Genomic DNA, 19,183 nt, shown 5'->3' with positions numbered 1-19,183 from the left:
AAAGATTGTGGAAGGCTTTGGTGGGTAATAGGGAGCCAATGAAGATTTTTTACCATTGATATGAACTGTTCTATAAACAATAAAACATCCTAACATCTATGCAAGTTGGTTTGGAGGACTGGGTAGCAACAGAAAGAACTTTTAGGAGGTAGGTTGCAACAAGGACAGTGGAAGTGGTAATAAGACAGAAGGCCAACTGAGAAGATATGCTATTTAGTCACCAAGAATTTATTTATAGACATAAAAAGTGAAGAAGCGTCAAAAAAACAAAGTTTGAATCATGGCAAACAAGTACTACTGATAGAAAGGAGAAGCAAATTTGGAAGGTAAGAAACTTTTCAGATGTGCTGAGTTTGTATACTGATAGGCCATATTTCTTAGATAGAAGTGTCCTATAGGCCATAAAAGCTTACTAGAATTCTAGAGATTAAGATTTCTTTGTTTACAGATAACATATTTATGAGTTATTTCAAAGTTTACAAAACAAAATTAAATTCTAGTAGGTACTGTGATACCAACGCTTATCTCAAAATCAAAGGCTAGATAAGCCTAGCAGTTGAAATCAGTTGGAGACTTTCAAATTTTATAATCTTCCTCATTGCTATTCACCATTTCCCTTTGTATACAGACAATAGACAGGAAGAAATTCCAGTTCATTTTTTATTTAAATAAAATCCTATCAGTCTGCCCCTCCATTCTCATATACACTCCCCCGTCCTCCTTCCACTTCTACACAACAGTCACTTCAAACACAATGGTTTTCATTATGACCATTTTGCCCCGCTCTGGGGAAACAACATTCAGGATAAGAGTTTAAAATGTAAACCTTTGTTCTCCCAAAACACATATGCAGAGATGAGTGCCTTAAGGGGGGTGGGAAGGGGGGTAGAAGAGTACCTATGAAATACAGATGAAGTAAGAAACAAAGACAAATGGATTTCTCTATAGCCCCTGTCAAAAGGAACCACTTTCCATGTCTTCTAGATAGTCAAAAAGGAAAATAACATCCCCTTAACATACAACCTAAGGATGTGTGAGGGTCACTGTATATACTATAGATATGACAGACCTCTCTAGGCTCTAATTTCCTTGGAGCTATAATTAAAGAATTAAGGGGCTCTCATTGGCACATCTTATTCTCCGTCTTCTACAGATGGTGGATACAGGTGGGGATAGGAGGTGGGAAGGGAATATAGCAGCCAAGTTAAGAGGGATATAGAAATAGAAATTTATATTGGAGGAGGGGAAGGGGGATAGGGGGGAATTGGGTCTAGCCCCAACAGTACCCAAATTCTCCTACCCATGATGTAAGAGAGATGGTAAAATGAGGAACAGTAGTTCATAAATCTATCCTTGACTCATATATTGGGCAGCTGGAGAAGAGGACTAGGCATTTTCCACTTGATAGATAAAACATGGTGAATCACTAGCAACAAGAGCACAGAGGGAGGTCATTTATTTTAAAGTTCGAACAATCTCACTCCCGGCCCTCCCAAAATGATCTCTCAAATTAGACTCCAATAGAACCGTGTCAATCTTAAAAAAATCAGAAGTTGGATGAAAAAACACCAAAGCCGTTGGAAACAGGAACCCTGTTTACATAGCCCACTGGCAGGAAACCTAGACTATCATTGCTGATTTGGGGACCAAGAAAGAGGGAGTCAATCTCAGATTTCTTTACCATCACCCTATAAGACTTAACTGTTTTTTGAGTTTTGAGGGGGTTTTTGTAGGGGGTTTTTGAGTCAATAAAAATCTAAGAGAAAATCTGGTGAAAGGCATCTTGAATAAATGAACTTCTTATATTGTAGGGTTACAATCTAGGCAGTTTAGGATAGGGCAAAAAAACATAAGAATCCCCAGTAGGGTCCAGCAGCATTTGGGGGGCCTTAGTAAGAGATTAGAATCTTAAAGAGGGGAAAGATGATTGTGGAAAATGTGTCTATGGGATTGGGTTGGGGTGTAGCATGAATGAGAAAAGCAACTTGGAGCCTCCATGGACAGTATCACTCCCCTGGTCAGTTTCCTTCTGGACTGAATTCCCTGAGGGGAAGAAGAGAGGGGTGAGACAGACAAAAATGGTGAAACACAAACAGAAATTCAGGTAGGAGACAGAGAATGATGGATAGAGAAGAGCCCAAGCTAGGAAAGAGAGGGGTGAGAAGAGCCTCTCAGAATAAGAATAAGGCAGAAGTGAGATCTACAATAGTGAAAGAGAAGTGCATGAGACAGTGAGGAGAGAAAAAGAAGAGAGCATCAGAGACAGAGGTGATAGAGGCTTTTCAAAATAGAGGAGCACTCAAAGGGAAAAGGGACACCAACAGAGTCTGTAAGAACCCCCTGAGTGAGAAAAGGTTCAGGGACAAAAAGAAGAGACACTCCCAACTCTTTGGGAAAGTGAGGGCTACAAGCTGATGCTTCGTTGGTGACGACCCCGACTCCCACTCCCTCGATCTCCACCACCCTCAGGGCTTAGCTCCTGGCCATCCAAGCTGGCATGGTCCGAAAGGCCCCTCAAGTGTTCTACTGAATCACATTTCTGTAGGTCTGAGGCAACAGTGCGAAGGCTCAGGAGGCTCAAGGTATCAGGGGCAGGGCCAGGTTCAAGGGTCCCACTTTCCTCCAGATATCCACCCTCTGCCCCCTCAACCCTGGGGTCTCCACTATCCCCACTCTCAGGTCCAGCTTCAGCCCCCACAGGGGAAGAACGCCTGTGAACTGGGGCCTGAGGCAAACCCCTGCGGCGGGCGTGGATCTGCTCACTGATCTGCTCAAGATTTCTCAGGGCAACAGAGTAGCGGGTCTTGGCCTGAGACACTTGTTGTTCCAGTCCAGTCACCTTGGCCTTGTGTTCCTAAAGGAAGCAAAAACAGAAATATGAAATGGTCTACCAATTAAACCCTCTAAAGGTCTTCCTAAATTTCCTTTATCCTCATTTTACTCTGTCATCTTCCCTGTAATTTTGTCTTCTTCCTCACTTGGATTCCTTCTCACCTTAATACTTTTTCTTATTTCCTCTCCTTTTTCCTATCAGTTTCTAATATTTATACTTTTTCTTCCTTTTACCTCAGTATTTTCTTCCTCTACTAACCTCAAGGAATTCTTCAATTTTTAAGTATCTGCATCACTGTTCCAATATCTGCCTCAAACATCATCCTTTCTCAACAATTAACTTTCCATTCTTCACCTCCCCTACTCATTCCCTTTCTTCTCTTCACATACTTCTTTCTCCTTAATCTTACTTACACCCACAATTCTTCTCTTTGACTTCTTTGCTCTTTCTGTTCTTTCTTCTCTGTCCTTCTCTAATTCCATTCTCCTGTGTTATCTCCTTCCTAATATTTCTCTAGGCTCTACCTTTATCTTCTCTGGGGTCCCTTTCATTCCTATACACTCAGCTTCACTTTTCTCAATCTTTTCCTCCTGATTTTCCATCTCTTCACATTTCCCCTTTCTTTTTTGCCTCCACTGAGTACTCCTCTTTCCCTTCTCACTTCTCAAGCTTCTCTAAAGTCTCTTGAACTACATCGATCTTTCTTGGCACAGTATTGGAGATGGCCACATCATTCATATAGTCGCCCAGGATCAAACATCCAAATCCCTACCCTATTTGGATATTTCTGAATAGTAAAATTGCTGCTCATATCTCAAACTGTCTTTCTCTTTCCCTTTCCCTTTATTCTCATATACTATTTTCTTTTCAGATTTATCCCAGGTTTCTCTTATCCAATTGCCTCCCAGTCTCACTCATGCCTGGCTACCAAAGCAACTTACCTCTAAAATTTGGTTAAACTGAGCCTTAAGCTCAAAATATGGACGGCTCTTGCCAATGACTCGCCTAAGAGTCTTTTGTAAGGCCTGTACCCGGGCCTCAGCCTGTTGGCATAGCCTGGTCACCCGTTGGTGCTCCCGCTCTCCCCGAAGACGTTCTTCCTCTGCCTCATTCACCTGGGTCCCATGGGACAAAAAACACAAAGCATGAGAGACAGACAACTGGATGAAATCAACTTCCAAAGGCTTTCTTCCTTTGGTCTCTCCCCAACCTGACATCCAAAAGCTAAATAGATAAAAGATCTAAGACAACTATCACTCTGTACTAAACACTTCATTGAGTGCAAAGGCTCATATTATGAAGATAAAGGTGAAGGCAATAAGCCTAATGAAAGTCAAGGCAGATTTTATTACAGCCCAATTTGTTCAGACACTTGATTTGTTTTAAATTCTGGAGCATGTGAGCCAATAGTACATGTGTTACATCTAGTACATGTGGTACATCTCAGTCTCTTTTTACACTATATGCTACTTGAAAGGATTCTGATAAAACAACCATCTTAGACCATTCTACTGATACGTCAGCAGCAGGACATTTGTTTTTAGTTATTATTCTTGGTGAGGATGGTAAAGAAAAATTTCATGGTCGTACATCTTATCCATCACTGACATTTATATAGTGCTTTCTACGTCCCAGGCACTGTGCTAAGTTTAAGTTTGGGTGCTATTATTATCCCCATTTTACAGATGAGAAACTGTAATGAGGCAAAGAGAAATTAAACGACTTGCTCAGGGTCACAAAGCTAGAAAGTTTCTGCATCAGCATTAGAAGGCATTTCTTTTTTGACTCCAGGCCTGTGACACCTAGCTACCTACCTACAGTATTTATTTGCTATATGATTATGTCACTTAACTACTCTAAGCCTAAATGTCCTCTGTAAAATGGGGATAATAATACTGATATCACCTATTTTTACAAGGACTGAATGAGATAATACATGAAGTGCTTTGCAAATATTGATACACAAATGTCAATTATTATTATTATAAACTCAGTATGGTAGAATAGATATAGCCCTGAAGTCACAAAGACCCGAGTTTCACTCTTGATTCAGGAATTTACTTGATATGTCATTTAACCTGAGCTTCTGTTTCCTCACCTATAAAACTGGAATAATAATAATACCTACCTCATAGAGTTGTTATGAAGATCAACTATGATAATGTATGTAAAACACTGCAAGCCTTAAAGTATTATGTAATGTGAATTATTGTTATTATATATAAAATATATTCAAATACTTATTGATTCAGAGAACATTAAAGCTGCTGACAAGAATATAAATAAGAAATGAATAACAGACTTAAGTAATTATAGTTGCACAGAGCTATATACACAAAGGCTGAAGTGATATGAATACAATGGAGAGATGAACTGTGTGAGATTAGTCCTCAAGGATGGGGCTGTTCAAAGAAAAAGCTAATAAGAGAGCAACAAATAAAGAAGCTGTAATAATAAAATTATGAGGTTGCTAGTAGCTTTATAACTTTATTAAATCAAAGTAGTAGTAGTAGTAAAGAGAGGGAAAGGTAGGAGAGAGGTAGAGAATTATTGAGCTTACTAATCTTTTGGCCACCATGATGGACTGAAGTTAACCTTCAAGGGTTCCTCAGCTCCTCCACAAGCTCCTGGTTCTCCTCTTATAAGCTGTTTTCTCCACCTACTAGCTCTCACACATCATATCTAAGGAACCAACCATAGTTTCTTAATTTGCCTGGGCTGCCCTGGGGAGCAGTGCCTATGGAATCAGTTTGCTGTCTCATTGGTTCCTTGGTTTTTTAACTTCCTTTCTCTGAAGGCTTACCTATACTTGAGTTTACTCAGTGGTCTTTGACCTCCAGGTCACTGAGAGATGACATTTAAAAAAGTGACATAATGGAGAGAGAAATTCTCTTCCAATAATCCCCACTATTATTCTATTGGGAGATGAGCATGTTGAAATCTCTCTAACTGAGATCCTTGGGAGATTAATATGCCTAGTCTCCCCAGTGAATCATTTCACATAATCAGCTTATGCTTCTAAATATTCTCTTACTAGAGATGTATAAAATATTACACTTTACCTAGAAGGAGTTACAGAAATTTGGGGATAAGAGGGAAATAAAAGAGAAAGAAAACAAAAATGATTGATGGGCACATTGACAAAAAGCCAATGAGGGGGCACCCCTCTTTGGCATAAGAGTTTACATTCAGAATAAATTAGAGGAAAAGCCTGGCAGAAGAGGATAAAGGACGAATGAAGAGCTTTTCTTGACTGAAACACAGAGGACAAACTTGAGAAGTCAAGAAAGAGTAAAGACAATTGTGGGGAAAAGGGGGTGGGAGTGGTAAAATATTAGGGAACAGAATTTTAGGAGGGAAATTAGATACAGCTTAAAGGAGAAAATATAAGAAATAAAGGAAGGGAAGGATTGATGCTGCTGGCTACCCCCTCACCTTGCAGGTGGCATGATTAAGCATCTCCTGCCATGTAGGATCAAGCCGGTTCTTGTCAGCCATGACACCTTGTTCTGCCACAAACACCATCTCTCGAGCAGCATTGTGCATGCTCACTGCCCGTTCGTAGCGCAGGGCTGCCTTCTGTGTTTCCTGCTGAGCCTGGAGAGAGGATGGGGAGCAGTCACAGAAGAGGCCCAGACTTCCCCTAACCAAGAAAATTCTGGTTGAGGGAGAACCAATTATGAGAAAGGTAGCTATAATAGATTCTTCCCCTCCATGTCTGCCCCAAGAATATGACAATCCCATATTCAGTAGAGTCAGAAGAAATGAGAAGTCAATCTTACTGTCCTCTTTTCTCTCTCAAACAATGTTATGAAAACCCTAATTGGAGACACATTTCTGTAGAAAGATAGAAAATAGAGGAAGAGGTAGCAGAGGCAGATGCAAGAAAAAGCACCAGACTAGGGCTCAGATTTGGTTTCAAATCTTACCTCAAATATTGTCTAGCTATGTGAACATGAAGACATCATTTACCTTTCAGAGCCTCAATTTCCTCATCTGTAAAACGAGATTAATAGTACCTACACTATCAACCTCACAGTGTCACAAAGAAAGCCCTTTTCAAACCTTAAAATGCTATATACAAAGGCAAATATGAGCAGAGCTTAGCAGAGACCCTAAAAATTGTCTATTCCAAACCAGTCATTTTACAGATCAAAAATTGAGACCAAAGGAAGGGAAATGATTTGTTCAAGACTATATAGCTATCCAGTGGCAAACCAAAATTAGAGAGCCCAAGTTAGGCAACTTCTAGACCAGCTGGCTTTCTACCGTATCATGTAAAACAACTAAGAAAAGGTACTAAACTCACATATGTGGAGGTACAATATGCCTACACATGAGTCAGCTCTCTCTGCTCAGTAGAAGAAAATATGTGCTTTCAGGGGATATGAGTGCCGATACCTCCTTGGCCAGCCTCCGTGCCTCATAATATGGCCGGGCCTTATCAATGCAGCTTCCCAAGTGAGAGCCCTGTGTATTGAGCTTTCGAGCTGACTCTTGTAAGATTCTCCGATATGTGGTCCGGGCCTCCTGTTGACAAGATATGAGAAGTCAAGAATCCTAAATGGTCCTCTCAGTGTTCTAAAATTCCCCATCCCAGAGATTTTCCTTTCCCCCTCCCCACAAGACACCATGGTTTCAAGCTGGAATTGGAGCCAGTGTGCCTGGAATCCAAGAAATAGTTTGAAACAAAAACATGATTATTGCTGTCTTTGTTTCTTCCTGAGAAAGTAAAGCTAAAGCGAGCAGAAAGATTGCTATTCCTCCTTTCCCTTCTCTACTCCCTCATATAAATTTAGGCAAAAAAGGAAACAAAGGGGAAGGAAAAGAGATACCCCAGAGGGCAATTATTAGAAGATCAAAGATTTATTGCTGAAAAGAATTCTAAATTAACTTAATATAACACACTTATTATTTTACAGATGAGGCCCAGAGAATTTAAATAACTTCTCCAACTTTACACAGGTTTAAAGTGGCAAGGCCAGGATTCACACCTAGTACTCTGATTCCAAAGTCGATATTCTTTCCACTATTCCATGCTGCTCCCTGCACAAGGCATATCTCAGATTCCTGTGACTAAAGATAAGTGATATTCAAAATCCCATGTTGGTGCCCCAGGTAGATGAACAGGTGAAGGACACTCACATCCAGTTGTAACTCTACTTGGTTGATTTCTTCACTGGCCTGGTTCAAGTGCTCTAGCTCTTCCTGTCCAAGGGGAGATGAAGGAAGAGGAATTAGTTATCCAGATCCTTAGAAGGCATAAATCCCATCTAGAAAAAAGAGCCTCCTTTGCATTTTTTAGAGAGTAAGAAGGGTTATATCCATCAAGAGTCTTTTAACAATGGAAATGGCAATCAATCCTATGGTCTAAGGCAGTGATGGCAAACCTTTTAGAGACCATATGCCATGCCCTACACCCCCAGACAAAATCTCTCTCTCTCTTTCTCTCTCTTACACACACACACACACACACACACACACACACACACACACACACACACACACAGGATGGAAAGGAGACTACTCATTTGGCCTATATGCAAGAGAAGAAGCAGAAAGATGAGATTTATACATGTCTAGGAATGGGCAGTGGGAAAAAGGTCTGTGACAAAGGAAAGGTCTTAACTAAGAGTTCTAACCCAGTCTCAGCTACCCTGACATACCACCACATCACAAAGAAAATTAGAGTCAAATGTAGCAAATCAAGTCATGTGCTTATTATTAAGCTGTGTTATTCTGAGCTAGTTGACTTAATACATATTAACTGATAAAGGTTTTACCTCACATTCAGTAAATTGGCAAAGATTTTAAAATAATAAAAAATAATAGTAATAATAGCTATATAGTACTACTTACTAAGAACTTGACAATATTATCTCATTTGAATCTCACAACAAATTGAGAGGTAGGAGCTATTATTATCTCCACGATTTTTGATGAAGAAACTGGGACAAACAGAGGAATGACTTGCCTGGGGTCAACACAGTTAATAAGTGTTAGAGGCCAGACTTGAATTCAGGTCTTCATAATTCTAGGCCCAATGCTCTATCCACTGTGGCCACATAGCTGTCTAGGAATGATCAATGTTGGAGGGGATGTAAAAAGATCAGACACACTAAATCACAATATTGGTGGAGTTATGAATTAGTCCAACCATCTAGAAAGCAATTAAGAATTATGTTAAGACTAAAATGTCTGTACTCTGAACCAGAGAGCCTACACCAGGCATATACTTTGAGGAGGATAGAGATAGAAAGGTCCACATATAAGAATATTTGGAGCTTTCTTTTTTTGCAATAGAAAAGAACTAGAAATGAAGTAGATGCCCATGGCTTGGGAATGGCTAAAAGAATTATAGTACACTAAATATAACAGAACATTATTTTGCTGTAAGAAAAGATGAATATGAAGAAATGAATGATGATACATGGGGTTTAGATAATTAATACAGAGTAAAGTCAGCAGAATTAGAAAAAATATATATACAATGACTACAATAAATATGGAAGAAGCAAAGGCAGCTGGGTGGCTCAGTGGATTGAGCCAGGCCCATAGGTGGGAGGTCCTGGGTTCAAATTTGACCTCAGATGCTTCCTAGCTGTGTGACCCTGGGCAAGTAACTTAACTCCCACTGCTTAGCCTATACAATTTTTCTGCCTTAGAACCAATACAAAGTGAGTCAACTAAGATGGAAGGTAAAAGTTTAAAAAAATGTATTTTTTAAAATAAATGGAACAATAACTAGAGCAGAAAAGTGAAAATGAATGCTAGGTAATTATAAAGACCAAGTTGTTGCTGCTATTGTTATTGTTGTTTAAAGACTTTTCAATCATGTCAACTCGTAACCCCATGTGAGTTTTTCTTGGAAAAGATACTGGAGTGGTTTCCCATTTCCTTCTCCATTCATTTGACAGAAGAGGAAACTAAGACAAACAGGGTATTATGACTTGCTAACAGTCAGAGCTAGTAAGTGTCAGAGGCCAGATTTTGAAGTCAGGAATATGAGTCTTTCTCTAGATCAAGATCAAGTATAACACCAAAAAAGAAAGAAGAAAATAAAAATCTCTCCTACTTTATAGAAATGTAGAATATGGAGAAATACATATGTTATCAAATTCTGGTAATATGTTAATCACTTTTGCTGAACTTCTGTTTTCCCTTTCTTTTTTTATTCTTTGTTAAAAGGGATAGTTCAATAAAAATTATAGTGATGTAAAAACAAAATATATCCCCCCCCATTTTTTTTAATGTTAAAGCCGAGGTCATAGATAAATATGATTCCATAGTCATCTTATAAATGTTTACCAATTGGTTTTATGTTCCACTGAGAACTGATGATAGATAGCACCTCATTCCAAACGGATGAACAGCTCAAAATTGAAAACTAAACCAAACTCTGAGGTTTCACCTCAAATTCATGAGATTGGCAAAAGTAACAAAAGATTAGTGATAAATGTTGGAGGAGCTTTGGGAAGATAATGTACTGTTGGTGAAACTATGAATTGGTCATTTTGAAAAACAATTTAGAATTACCCTAAAAATGTCTCTAAACAGTATACATACTCCTTTATCCTGTAATACTACTATTAGGCACATACACCACAAGGATGTCAAAGCCAGAGGGGAAAGTCTCCTTTCTCTTTCATACACAATTTTTTATAGTAGCAAAGAACTGGAAAGAATGGGGGTGCCCATTGTTTGGAGAATGGGTATGAATATAATAGAATATACCATAAAAAGATAAATATGAAGAATTCAGAGAAATCTGAAAGATCTATATGAAATAACACTGAACAAAGTAAACAAAACCAAGAGAACAATTTACATAATGACCACAACAAACATGGAAAGCAATAGCAAAACAACACTAAAAGACTTTGGAATCAATAACCAATGATGACTCACTGTATTTAGTAATCAGATTTGTAATCAGAGGTCTTGGGTTCAGATTACAGCTGTCATTTATTATCTATGTGATATTGAGCAAATTACATCATCTCTCTAGGCCTCAGTTCCTTTTCTGTAAAATGAGGGAGTTCAACTTAGCTTGTTCCTTCCAGTTCTAAATATATGCTCCAATGATCTGTCCATCTAGGCATTCCTCTCTTTCCTTCTTCTATCCCTCATTCCTTCTTTGGTGTCTAGGTTTAATTATTTTTAAAGATGACTCCAACCTTTTGACAGAGAGGTGATGATCTCTATGTTCCAACTAAGGTATGCTTTTTTAGATATGACCAATGGGTTGTTTTGCTTAAATATATTTAATTTATTAAGGGAGAAGGTTCTATTGGTTAAGGGAGCCATTGAGAAATAACATAAAATAAATAAAAAATTGAAAAAAAGAACAGCTTTTTTAGGTGGGCCAAGACCATAATATTGAAAGATCAATCAGCACAAACCCCTATGTGAAAAGCACTGTTTACTGGGGATACAAAAATTAAAAATAAAACTACTGTCAAGAAAGATAACAGGCACATATTAAAATAGCAAACATATGCAATATAAAAGCAAATATGAAGTATCTGGGGAAAGGTGGATACTACCAGCTAGAAGAGGTCAAGAAAGGCCTCATGGAAGAGGTGGCACCTGAGCTGAGCTTTGAAAGCTATGAATTTTCAAAGATGGAGTTAGAGAATAAATTTCTGCCAGGGAGAATGGCAAATACAAAGGCATAGAGATAGGACAGGGAATGTTGTAAGGAACAACAAAAAGGTCATTTTGCTTGGGCCATCATGTGCCTGAAGAAAAATTATATAAAATAATTCTGGCAAGGAAGGCCGAGGCCAGGTTGTAATGAGCTTAAAATGTATTTTATTTTAGAAAGCCAGCAGAATTTATAATGAAGGAATGACATGGTCATATCTATTCTTTTGGAATACTGCTTAGACATCTATATGGATGACAGATTTGAAATGGGACAGATATGAGGCAAGGAGACCAATTAGCAGAGTACTGCAATAGTTCTAGTAAAAAGGGAAGAAGTTTGAACTAGGTGGTGGCTAGATAAGTGGAAAGAAGGGCAAGGATGCAAGAAATACTGTAGAGAGAAGGGTATGGATAAAAGATATAATAAAGGAGGAATCTGCAAGGTATAGCAACTAACTAGATACGTGGAATAAGGAAGAATAAGTAAACATGGACTACTAGGTTGTGATCCTCATCCTGGGGCTGCCCTCAAGAGAATAGGGATATTCAGAAGGTTGGATTTGGTGGGGAAAGTTCTGTTCTGAATTTGACATGCCTATGAGAAACCTAATTCAAAATGGCCAATGGGCAATTGGTGATGCAGGATGGAAATTTAAGAGACTAAGACAAGAAATATAGGTCTAGAAGTCATCTTTAATGAAAATTGAGCCCACAAGCACCAAAGAAATGAAGGGTTGGAAGAAGGAAGGGGAAGAATGAGGAGAGAACAAAGCCCAGGATCATAGGATTGTATATTCAGAGCTGGAAGGGGTCTTAGAAGCCACCTAGTTCAACACCTTCATTTTTTGATGAGGAACTGAAGCCCAGAGAGATTAAGTGACTTGTCCAAAATCAAATAGGTAATAAACAGAATCAGAATTCAAATTCAGGTCTTCTGTTTATAAATATCCTCTTCACTATACTATGCTGCTTCCCTATATAAAAGGCTCTCTTAAAGTACATGCTCTCTAAAAAGGTTAACATGCAACTGGATACTTAATAAAAGCTTTTTGATCATGACAATAGATAAGCAGGGAAGCCAGCATACCTTTTTTGAGTCACAAATTTCTAGCTAAGTCTTCAAAGTAATGGGATGGTAGCCAGACCAGCATGAAGGGCAAATCAAAGATAAAGTGGGGTCAGGAAATCTTTGCTGACTTGTCTTGTTTCTCCATTTGTGGTGGCCACTATTTTTTTGTTGTTGGTAACACATGCCACTTTAGCTGTTCAAGCAGAGAACTCTGAAAATACTCAGCTGAAATGGAATGCATAAAGAATGCTATGTGAGTCAGCTCAATTCTTCTGTCAATGAGTCAACTAAATAGGCTGACCTCCTTAAAGCAGGTCAAACAAATTCCCAGGATGCTAGGACAATAGTCTGAATTCCTAAAGGCTCAGGTCACTCATTTCCCTCTACCAACAGAAAAAGGTAAATAGAATAAATTACCCCAAACTGCACCTGTTTGGCTCTAAAGGAGTCCTTTATTCAATAGCATATATATATATATTTATATGTATATATAAATATATATATATAAAAATTATTTCCTACATGTAAAGTTTGTATTGAACTCTGATAGAGGTAGAGAAGAAAATCTGACATAAATAATCTCTCCAAGTCTAGTAGGAGACAGAAAAACAAAATAATACGGGGAAATATTCATAAATACATTTAAAACAACAGAGCAATAAGAAGGAGGGAGAGGAAAAAATATTAAAATCCTAATAAGAATCAAAGTAAAGCAATGATCAAAAAATTAGGGAAGGCATGGTGATACACTGGCTACAGAGTTTGGCCTGAAGTCAAATCTGGCCTTGGGCATTTACTAGCTATGTGACTCAGGGCAAGTTACTTTGCTGCCTCAGTTTCCTCATCTGTAAAATGAACTAGAGAAGGAAACAACAAATCACTTCCTTATCTTTGCCAAGAAAACCCCATCACAAAACTACAGAACAATAACATTCTAAAGAAGGAAATCTTGACTGAGGTTTAGAAAGAGTCAGAGAATAGAAAGGACATTCCAGAGTGGGATGAGGGCAAAGGGTCACAGATGAAGTCCAAGAAAATGATTTGCAAGAGACATTTAAAGGGAATAAAATATACATCCAGCAACAAAATCAGAATCAGCTACTGATACCTGGGTACCAGTAATTGAGTCTATGTCATTGATCTCTATCCACAAACCTAAACTTCATTCCAACAATAACCCATCAGGATATCAAAAAATTTGGACTGCTTCAGATCAAAGTACTAAGGTAAATATAACAATTAATTTGGTGAGTAGCAGATTTCCACTGCAAACTCAATTCTCAACTTAAATCAAATCTTACAAAACCTTTACTATACAACTGACCCTTACTTTCCCTGAAATCCTACAGTTGGTACTAGGTAATTTAATACTGGTTTACACAGTACTGCACTGTTGCCTGATACAAAAAGTCATATATTAAAGTCTTATTTTCTCCTGCACCAGGGAAAGTTTCTCAAAGGAAAGATGGAAGCCATAATGTTTGTTTATTTTAGCTCCTACTCTTAAACACACTAGCGTTTGAGATAGAAGGCTACTCTTGGGAGTCCTAAAGACTTGGGTGCATATTGTACCTTCAACAAACTATGACTACCAGCAACTTACTGGCAAGACACAGTGAGGTAGAATGATAGATAGGGGATTAAACCTGTGGTCCAGAAGATCTAAATTAAGTTCTAGCCTCAGATAGTTACCACCTGACACTGAGGAAATCATTTAGCCTCTCTCTTCCTTAGTTTACTCACTGGTAAAAATGGGAATAAGAGCACTTCCTTCCCAGGAATGTTGTGAGTATAAAATGAAATAGTGTTTTTTAAATGCTTTGCAAACCTTATAGCACTATATAAATGTGAGTTATTATATCACTGTTGTTGCTATTACTATTGAGATACCCTTACTCTACTATGATGCTGAGATGGAAAATCAACAGGTATGCTACACTGCTTATATTCTCAGACTTTTTAAAGTATATTGACCAATTCTGCTGATTTTTTTCCCTTTTCCTCCTTTTTTCTCTGTAAAAAAATATTATTTGTTATGTGGGATGGCTCTCTGAGATGTAAGAGGAAAGATACTTAATGAAATTCTGATGATACTTAAAAAAGCAGGTAGCCATAACAATTTATTTTTTAAAATAAAGGAACCATTTTGAGAACAGTGACCTCGGCTTCTATTTCTTTGCCCATCATGGTATCAGTTTAGAAATATGAATGCAGAGGACTTTCAAATGCTTCTAGGCAAAAGTTAAGAACTTGAAATTAAGTGATTTCTCAGAGGCTTCATCTACATAATAACCAAGGCCACAACAATACAGTTTAACCAAGAGATCAAACATGGACAATAAAAACACTGTAGAGTCCTCCCCTCTCCACCCCTACTTCAAAATGCCTCCTTGATTCAATTGATTCCATTCTAATAGTTCCTCTATTCTTTTTTTTTAAACCCTTACCTTCTGTCTTGGAGTCAATACTGTGTATTGGCTCCAAGGCAGAAGAGTGGTAAGGGCTAGGCAATGGGGGTCAAGTGACTTGCCCAGGGTCACACAGCTAGGAAGTGGCTGAGGCCAGATTTGAACCTAGGACCCCCGTCTCTAGGCCTGGTTCTCAATCCACTGAGCTACCCAGCTGCCCCTAGTTCCTCTATTCTTTCTTTCTTTTTATTAATTAAATCCTTACCTTCTGCAGAAGGTAAGGATTTAATTAAAAAATATACTGCGTATTGATTCCAAGGCAGAAGATTGGAAAGGGCTGGGCAATGGGGGTCAAGTGACTTCCCCAGGATCACACAGCTGGGAAGTGTCTGAGGCCAGATTTGAACCTAGGACCTCTCTCAATCCACTGAGCTACCCAACTGCCCCCTAGTTCTTCTATTCTTAATCCCTTCAGCACCCAGGAATTAGGTTGATATTCTATTCAATTCCAACTATTCACATTATTTCATGAAGTATACTTCTTTAACACTAAGCAGAATTTTTAATAAGCCCTAAGAGACTGTTAGAAGAGGGCAAGGGAAGAATATAGCAGTGTGCAGGATAAATGTTCATCAAACAGCTCTCTGGGAAAAAAGGTATATACAATATACTTAAATTTAGCCTACATTATTAACATTTTTCCCATCAATTTCTTATGTCTAGATAATTAACAAAATAAAAATGCCTCTTTATGAGGTGCAAATGTTTACACTAAAAATGTGAACTATTTGCTCTTGAGAGCCAGCTTAAGCTGGCTCTAGCATACCTCTGGGAGACAGGAATGTTAAGGATAAAAAATTTCATCTAAAGTCGCTCATATACAACCTATACATCAAAAATTGCTTCTACAAGATCTCTAAGCAATGCCACCCTCTGCTTTCACACTACCAGGGACAGGAGATATGCAATATACTAATAGAATCAATTGTTAAAGGGTTACAAGAGATCTTGTGTATTAGATAATTATAAAGTAGTCCAACTCTTTCATTTTCAGGTTGAGGAAACTAAAGCCCAGAGTGAAGTGGCATATACAAGGTCACTTAAGTAAGCAATGAAGTCACAGTTCCTTTGATTCCAAATTCAGTGCTCCTATTTCCTCCCCTGGCCAGACTAATAACATCAAGTTGAAATCTGTCTCCCCGTAACTTTAACCCATTTATTCTAGTTTTCTTTCTGAAGCAACAAAGAATTAGCTGAATCCCTCTGTTCAAACATTTTCATTTTCTCACCTGTATTCTAGGATCCAGTTCTTCCTCCTCTCTAGGAGATAACTTTGTCTCACTGCTACTGCCACTTCTTCCTCCTCCCATCTCCTCTGGACCTGAACTCACAGAGGCCTCATCTTCAACAACATCTGGCCGAAGCTCCCCTTGTGGAGTCTCACGGCCACCTGGAACCTGTCTTGGCTCAGCCATGCCAATCAGGAAATAGGCAAGGTCCTATTCATAAAAACAGACTAGCATGTTGGCACCAAGGACCTGACCTAAAGCTATCCTAGGGAGAAATTTCTCCTCAAAGGATGAAGAAGGTTCAAGGACAAAAGCTCCTGAGTCTTCAAAGAGGGCGAAACAATTGTTGGAGGGTCAAATTCAAACTAATAAAGAGGTTTCTTAGTTTAGAGAAATATTGTCTAGGGGCAAGTTCTTGTTTCCTGGTGTGGGTTCTACCAGTAGGAGAGACCTGGAACACCAGCTCTGAAGTAAGGGACAAAGGAGGTCTAGATCCTGGATCAGCAGAAAGTAGCACCATTCGGGTAGAGAAGAGGCAAGGTGCCTCCAGGATGAAGTAGCAGCTGGAGTAGTAAAGTCCAGCCTGGGTGAAGGCAGAAACCTGGATTGGTCTGTGAAGATTTCTGAAAAGAAACTGTAAAGATCAAAAGACAAATTATTCTCAAATACAGAGTCCCCAACAATAAGCCCTCTCCTCAAATGCCAATTCATTCCCAATCTCATCCCTCAACTCTCTCACAATATTCTTTTAATTCATCCTTTTACTTCTATGGTCATCAATCCATACCCCCCCCCCCAATTTTCTATTCCATTCCCCTTCTTCTCTAATTGTCTCTTACAAAAAATTGGTTGTTCACCTCAAACAAATCCACCAAATGGTAGCCTTCTCTTTTCAAAAATACTAACCTTACAGGGGCCTGACTTCTTCATTGGCCTATCCTTTTTTCTGAGCTCCCTACGCTACCAATTTTCTCCTTCCCTATGCTTGCCCAAAGTTCTTTTCTTACCCCGTTTCCCCCAAACCAGAACATACTGATACTCCTATACTTTTCTATGTCTTTCCTATTCAAATGGAGCATATCTTCCTCCAACCTACTTTCCTTATCATTTTATCAATCTCTTATCTCCAAACCCTACTTCATTCTTTTTCCCCCCTGCCTGGAGGGAATGGAGGTAAGAGAAGGGAAGAGAAGAAACTCTCACCTTCTCTCTTTTCCTACCCCCTTCCTATCTCCTGGCTTTCTCATCCTTTTACCAGCCTCCTTCCTCCTTTCTCATCTTCTCCTCGACCTTTACCAGCCTTCTTCTTCCTTATGAACCTTGACCAACCTCCTGATAGAGGATGGCAAAAGGCTTTGAGATCATTCCATATGAGGGTAAGTTGAATGAAGTGAAGTACATTTAGCCTGGAGGAAAAAAAAAAGATATAACTGTCTTCAAGTATTTGAAAGACGATCGATCATATGTTAGAGTAGGATTAGACTTGTTTTGTTTGGCACCAAAGGGCATAACTAGGAGTAATGGTGGAAGTCGCAGAGAAGAGGACAAAGTTAGAGATAAAATTCCAAAAAATTAGGGTTATCCAAAAAAAGGGATGGGGGTCCCACTCACTACAAGTCTTCAATACTAATACTAGATGGCACTACATGTACATGGATTCCCACTAAGGTAATGAATTGTTGAACTAGATGGGATTGAGGCCCTTCCAACACTGTTATTCCTTCGTCTCTCTCTCTTCTCAACAGCTTCCTCCCCACTCTCGGTACTTGCGCGACTTTTAATACCCCTCTTCCGTCCATTTCTCCAAACCCATGTCCCGAGGGTCGTTCCAACAGACCTGCCCCCAAGGGCTCCTGCTTTTAATTCCCTTCTCTTCCCCACTACTCTCATCACAGTGCCCTACCCCGCATTCCTCCCTAGAACCAAACACAACCCTAGCCCCCAAACTCCTCTACTCAAACACTCGCAACCAAATGAACAATTCCTCTCCAGCACCAGGCCCTCCCGCGCCTCAGTTTACCTACCTGTGTCCGGGGCTTCCCAGTGGCAACCAACCTCTTTCTGCCCTCCCTTTTTCCCTCCCCCCGACAAACCCGTCCAACCACACACTATCGGAGGGAGCAAAAGAGGAAATGCATCATTGCTTAGCAACCCCACCTCTCCTCACTGCTAGCTCCGCCCCCAAACACCATTGACTTCCGACTTCCGACTCCTCCCATTCCCCCCACAGCCACTGCCTTAGCTGTACTCTAGTTTTCCGTACAACATGGTGTCCACCAGTTTACTCAATTCAAATCACCTCGAAAGGATCTGAGTTATCCCGTGTCCAGGTCGAGATTAAAAATTGAAAGGAGAAATTACAAGGAAGAAAGCCTGTATTCTCAAAGCAAAGCGTTGCTGCTGTATAGAGAATATATTAAAATAAAACGGAATCCTCCATGATGGCCTTGGTTCGTGGGGACTGACATTTTGCCACGTCGATGATGCAGAGGAAAAGGCAGGATGTTTCAGGAATCATCTCTTTCCGGCGGCAGTGACGCCACAGAATGGCTGTTGGGAGCTCGGTTAAGTAGCTCAGCCAATTGGATCAATGAACGAGCCTCTATTTGGGGCTTAGAGCCATTTTGAACTTTTTCAGGAATCGATCCAGAAGGGTTTTAAGAAAATTAAGCAACATCTATTTATTTTAGAAAGATTGTTTAATCTTATGAATTAAAGTTTCCTCTTTCAAAAGAAAATAACCCCGAACAGTTATTTAAGCTTTAGTGTGGCAGAGAGAAATAATGCTAAACATTATATAATATAAAGTGTGTTCTTATCCAAGTTCCTGCCCGATAATCCCTAGTAAAGTACCTTGCCAAGCTAATCGCAATTTATTATAATCAAACAATCCTAATAGGACACGACTTTTTCAGTTTCTTATATAACTAACCCA

At 39.2% G+C, this 19,183-nt stretch overlaps 1 protein-coding gene across 7 annotated transcripts; it reads right to left on the bottom strand.

The window, feature by feature from the left end:
* Positions 1-207: 207 nt before the first annotated feature.
* SH3BP5L (SH3 binding domain protein 5 like) lies at positions 208-18,775 on the bottom strand. 7 transcript variants are annotated; one of them, XM_007483066.3, is made up of 8 exons: positions 18,548-18,775; positions 17,452-17,654; positions 16,249-16,882; positions 7,979-8,041; positions 7,235-7,363; positions 6,269-6,430; positions 3,775-3,948; positions 208-2,854 (listed from the first exon to the last, which is right to left on the bottom strand). In XM_007483066.3, the coding sequence occupies exons 3-8, from the start codon at positions 16,432-16,434 to the stop codon at positions 2,405-2,407; spliced, it is 1,164 nt and encodes a 387-aa protein (XP_007483128.1). In that variant the 5' UTR covers positions 16,435-16,882; positions 17,452-17,654; positions 18,548-18,775; the 3' UTR covers positions 208-2,404. The 7 variants fall into 7 exon arrangements, with proteins under 7 accessions (XP_007483128.1, XP_056673485.1, XP_007483127.1 ...); XM_056817507.1 differs by having other exon boundaries at positions 17,578-17,654; positions 18,548-18,756; XM_007483065.3 differs by lacking the exon at positions 18,548-18,775 and adding an exon at positions 18,273-18,447.
* Between the last annotated feature and the right edge of the window lie 408 nt (positions 18,776-19,183).

Source organism: Monodelphis domestica, chromosome 2, assembly GCF_027887165.1.
Source record: "Monodelphis domestica isolate mMonDom1 chromosome 2, mMonDom1.pri, whole genome shotgun sequence".
In the NCBI taxonomy this organism is placed as follows: Eukaryota; Metazoa; Chordata; class Mammalia; order Didelphimorphia; family Didelphidae; genus Monodelphis; species Monodelphis domestica.
The sequence above is the reverse complement of the archived record's forward strand: the minus strand, read 5'-3'. Positions and strand labels throughout refer to the sequence as shown.

Excerpts from the sequence above, each read along its gene's own strand:
- SH3BP5L (XM_007483066.3), bottom strand. The coding sequence starts at position 16,434 with ATGGCTGAGCCAAGACAGGTTCCAGGTGGCCGTGAGACTCCACAAGGG. Across the intron at positions 7,364-7,978 it reads AAGTAGAGTTACAACTGGAT|GAGGCCCGGACCACATATCG; the intron begins GTGAGTGTCCTT and ends TCTTGTCAACAG. Across the intron at positions 3,949-6,268 it reads TTAATCATGCCACCTGCAAG|GTGAATGAGGCAGAGGAAGA; the intron begins GTGAGGGGGTAG and ends CATGGGACCCAG.